The sequence below is a fragment of the Egretta garzetta genome, unplaced genomic scaffold (assembly GCF_000687185.1).
Source record: "Egretta garzetta isolate BGI_Z169 unplaced genomic scaffold, ASM68718v1 scaffold235, whole genome shotgun sequence".
NCBI classification, from domain to species: Eukaryota; Metazoa; Chordata; class Aves; order Pelecaniformes; family Ardeidae; genus Egretta; species Egretta garzetta.
This window is the reverse complement of record NW_009259792.1, coordinates 869,919-874,862: the sequence shown is the minus strand read 5'-3', so window position 1 is coordinate 874,862 and position 4,944 is coordinate 869,919. Positions and strand designations below refer to the sequence as shown.

At 45.1% G+C, this 4,944-nt stretch overlaps 1 protein-coding gene across 1 annotated transcript in view; it reads left to right on the top strand.

Annotated features, from left to right (window-relative positions):
* The first annotated feature begins 1,722 nt into the window (after window positions 1–1,722).
* ANKRD66 (ankyrin repeat domain 66) overlaps window positions 1,723–4,944 on the top strand; it is a 12,171-nt gene continuing 8,949 nt past the window's right edge. The window contains exons 1-2 of the mRNA XM_009639614.1: window positions 1,723–1,861; window positions 3,248–3,476. Of these exons, the coding sequence (XP_009637909.1) occupies window positions 1,723–1,861; window positions 3,248–3,476 (368 nt within the window). The remainder of the gene's footprint in view (window positions 1,862–3,247; window positions 3,477–4,944) is intronic.

Below are 4,944 nucleotides of genomic sequence, written 5' to 3'. Positions count from 1 at the left end.
GGGGAGGATAATTGCTTTCTCTTCTTCTCCCTTTGCATGTATGTGTGTGGGTATGATCTGAAGCTAGCAGAGCACAAAGGTGCTTGAAATTTTAAGTTATATTTTTAAACTTTGAATTTTGTTGGCATTTCCTTGGAAAAGAATATGAAACTTGTATGAAAAGGTCCAAGATTTTTTTTTTTCTATACTTTTGTCCAGCACTCATTTCAGTGACGGGCTGGATGCATTGAAGTGTAACATTTTCAGGATAGATTTAATTCTGGTGAAAGGTCTTGGAGAACACCTCTGAAGTCCTCTGTTTAATCTAAAGGAACAGGTTCTTCAAGCTTAGTGAGAGGCAATGAGGAGCAGGAGGTGGTGCGTGAGTGGTTGAAGTAACAGAGACATGCCAAAGCCAGTGATCCTTTAATGGCCCACCGAGGAGCTCCAAAATTTATTGTATTTTTTAATATATTCAGATATTCCAAGATGTGCAGGAGTCAAACTGAGTAGAAGTCATGTGTGGGTCTTTTTCTTGGATCTGGCCTACACAGTCCAACCACCTAAGTCCAGGGACCTACTGAAGCAGCCTGTGATTGCCTTTGTGTCTCATCTTTTTCTTACAAGAAAGCAGGGTAGAGATGGTGCTGTGCCCTTCCAGCCTGGATTTAGGATATTTATGGGAGTTGCGAGCAGGGGAATGGCCCCATCCACCTCTGGCTCCCAGGATGTAACCCCTAACCCCTAGGATTGCAAACCTTCCCCCACATCAGCCTCTGCAAGCTCCAGTGTTGGTCCTTTCCAACATGCTGAACATGGCAATCATGCTCTTCAATCTGTGAAAATCACTCCATGAAGTAAATGAAATGCAAAAGCTGGAGCAAATCCTAAAACTCTTCTGGTTTATGAGGGGGACTGGATTCATTACCTCAAGACCAGATGTCGATAGAGGAATACAAATGTTTTCTCCCCCTGGATTTGGCCAGACTGGAGAAAATAACGCAGTGTTTCTGTCCTCAGGATGATGGGGTAGTGATCCAGGATGGTAGTGATCCTTGCAAGCTGCTTAAATTCCCTGCCAGCAAGGCAGCTAGGAAATGTCCCCTAGCACAGGTATAACTTGCGGGTGCTGGAGATCTGCTTGTGTTTCTTGATGGGGGTCTGTGGTACGGGACTGGAAAGTGCAAAGCACGGCTATGGAGACAAGATTTTTAAACAACGTGCCATAGCTCGATGATTTGCACCAAGGAACATCAGAAGACACTAGCGCAGACATTTCTTTCATTAATGGTAGCACTAAAACGCTACCCATAATGGATCTGCAGCATTGGCGAGGGAGGAGCCAGTTTCCATGGGAAGTGAGTACCAACAGACCAAGGGCAAATGTTTGGCCTGAGCTGGCTGTTTGTTAGCAACACCCTTGAGAAAAGCAACGTGGTTTTATCCGCGAGCTCTTTCTGTAAAGGGCTGTGCTTTGCTCCAGATTTCCATGACTGCAAACCAAACGTCACTGTCAGTCTGTGATCACTGGCTGGAAGTTGAATTATAATTATTTTTTTTCCCCTCTCATTCCTTTTTCCTCACTTTTGGAAATATCCTGGTTTCTCACAGTGCATGTCTCATTTTTAATCCAGATGCTGCCCGATCTGTTAAAATTGCTCTTGAGAGGAGCTGATACATCAGCAAACACCCACTAAACGACCATTGCTCTTTTACCCGGCACCTTTCCGAAGTGTGTGCAGCATGACAGAGCTCCACGAAGCCGTGGCTTTGGGGGACTACGACCTGGTGGATGAGATTTTGAGGACAGGGCGCTGCGACCCAAATCACAAGGATGCTGACTGGCATGACAGGACCCCGCTGCACTGGGCTGCTGCAAAAGGTAGGAGCACCCCCTGCTCTGTTCCCTCTGCGAACCGGCGTCATGAGAGGTGGTGCCGATCGTAATTACATCTTGCTATGACGGCAATTAATGTTGGCGCTAGTCACAGCTTGTATCTGATCATTTTGTCCTTCATGAGCAAAAAAGAGGAAAATACCAATTTTAATGAGAATTTTGCCTCCAAGATAATTTATGGCATTACTATCAAAGTGATTTTTTAGCTTTTTTTCCCCCGTCACATGAAGACTTACAATTTACATTACATGTACATATAGCATGTCTGCTTGGCCCCCACATTGCTTTTCTAAGAGGTGACTTTGTACAGTGCAGAGGAGTTATTTCTCATGTACACCTGCACGAATGAGCAGAAAGTCAAACCCACTGTATTTACACCAGGTATTTATCAAACCCAAAAGAACAAAATAATTGCAGCGTGTTTTACATCGTCCTTCCTTTATCCCACCGGGTCGAATGAACAACGCGGGACCGGAGCTTTTTGCAGTTCCCGGTTGGTCCTTCACCATCAGAAGTGTCTGTTAAAGTCAAATATCCCTTTGCAGCCCAGAAAAGAGATGAATGCAGCAATATGTAATGTGTAACTGCAGAGTGTAGAATGGGGAACTGGACCTGCACTCCTCCATGCTTGGGGTGTTTGTTACGTGTTGGGATCTCACCTCATGGTATCTGGCCTTGCTCAGAAATCAAGTGTGTGATTTGCTGGTTTACCCTTGACACCATGTTTTACTTTTGCCCTGATGGATTATTACTCATTTGGGCAGCCGCAGAAGGAACGGAGCTATTTAAGAAAATGGTGATGAGAGACTGGGATGGCCTAGGTGCCATGGGCAGCCATCTGGCTCAGCCAAGGCAGTGTGAAGTGGGGTAGAAGTAACTTTTTTTTTGTTTCTTTAAGCAATTCCACAAGTTAGAAAAATAGGAAGGTGAATGAAAACAAGTAATTTCTTTACCTCCTATTGAACAAACCTTTGTTTTAGTAAAGCTGTTCGTAGGTTTTCCAGGTTTTTAACATTTAGATTTTATTTTGCCTTGAAATAAAAACCAAAATGAAGCAATGAAATGGTCAATAGCCAATTGGCCGATGACTAACTGAGATGTGCTGTTCAGAAATTAGCAGAAAGATTTTTGATTTTATTGTTGTTTTTGTGGCAAAATGCTTCTGGAAGCAGTCTAGTTTGGAAAAAAAAATCAGCATTTTCTAATGAGTATCATTTATTTGATAAAGCAAATGGCCAGGTCGTAGGTAAAATCCATTGTTACATGACTGAGGGAATTATGATCAACTGTGTGTGATCATCTTCTGCATCCTGAAGGTATAAAGTTTAACGCAGCTGCATCTTCTCTCCCTGTTTTGCTGCCCAACCCAAGGGCAGTCAGAGTTGGTCAAGCTCCTTGTGGACCACGGTGCCCGGCATTGCCTGCGGAGCGATGTGGGCTGGACTCCAGCTCACTTTGCTGCTGAGTCAGGACGACTGGGGGTGCTTCGCACCCTTCATTCCCTGCACGCAGCCATGGATGCGGCCGACCTCTTCGGTGACACTCCCAAGAGGCTTGCGGAAATCTACGGTCACCGAGACTGCTCCAGGTTCTTAGAAACGTGAGTAGCAATGGCCGGTCCCACTGCGGCAGCTGATGGGGTTCCAGCAATGAAAATTAAATTGGCTGCTATATAAAGGACCAGAATGAATATGAGTGTGTTATTATCTTTCCACCTAAAGCCTATCAAAGTTGTCAAGCACGAGTAGTGCTTGATAAGCAAATGTGGGTCTTTGTCATGAGGAAGCCATTGGGAAGACATTCATTTATCACTGCCTTCTATGGTTTGCCTTGGTGTGTTTTCAAAACCATTACCACTTCATGGCATCATTGTTTTTATAAGGATATTACAGAGCGATTATTAAGCAATGGAAATGAAATCAAGAATGCTGAATACACAGGCTGAATCGTTTAAGAACAGCCCTTTAGCAGTTGATGTTGGTTTATGTATATCATTTGGCTTTTCTTGTGGTAAAGAACAGAGTTGTCCTTTTTTTCCCCATAATTATTGACAATTATACCATTTGAGCTGTTAATAGGATGGCCACATACTACTTCCAAATTTTGGAAACTGCCTTATTGTCGGAACTGTTTACGGTTATCACTGTGGCACCATAGGCAATGAGTAATATGCTTTTGAAGGGTTCCCAATTGCCATTCCTGTTTTTCAGCCACTGATGGGTATTTTCATCCTTGCAAAGCTGTTTCCTTGGATCAGGGTGCTGTCCTCCAGAAGTCGGAGCTGTGTCCCATACCTGCATCCCTCTAAAGCAGTGGGATGGCTCACCAGAGGCTGACCAGCCTGTTCAGTGCAAATTGTAGTCCCACCATGTCACCTGGTATTTAAACAGATTTCTTGTGAAAGCTGCGCATGCCGGACCCTGAGATGCTGAGAGCACCCGGAGGCTTTTCCCTCCCCTGGGTTTTTCTGTGAATTTACAGTCCCACCATAGTCCTTAACTGGCATCTATTTTACCTCTGCCACATTCTCAAGACTGCTATGGCACCGTAAAAGTCATGGATTCTTTTATAGATACATATCCAACTCAAAGTCTCCAGCTTGCCAGTTCAGCACAGGAGCTGCCAAGTTCAAAACCAGGCATGGTGGCTGGGCATGGGCACTGGTCTGAGGTGGCCAGTGCCTACCAAATACCACTTTTCGTTAATCCACATAAACCTTTGGGTAGACACTGTTGCACTTTTGGTGTTCCTTCTACAGCTTGAGGTTCAACAAGGCCAAGTGCCAGGTCCTGCACTTTGGTCACAACAACCCCATGCAGCGCTACAAGCTTGGGGAAGAGTGGCTGGAAAGCTGCCTGGTGGAAAAGGACCTGGGGGTACTGGTTGACAGCCGGCTGAATGTGAGCCAAGAGTGTGCCCAGGTGGCCAAGAAGGCCAATGGCATCCTGGCTTGTATCAGGAATAGTGTGGCCAGCAGGAGTAGGGGAGTGATCGTGCCCCTCTACTCAGCACTTGTGAGGCTGCACCTCAAATGCTGTGTTCAGTTTTGGGCCCCTTACTACAAGAAA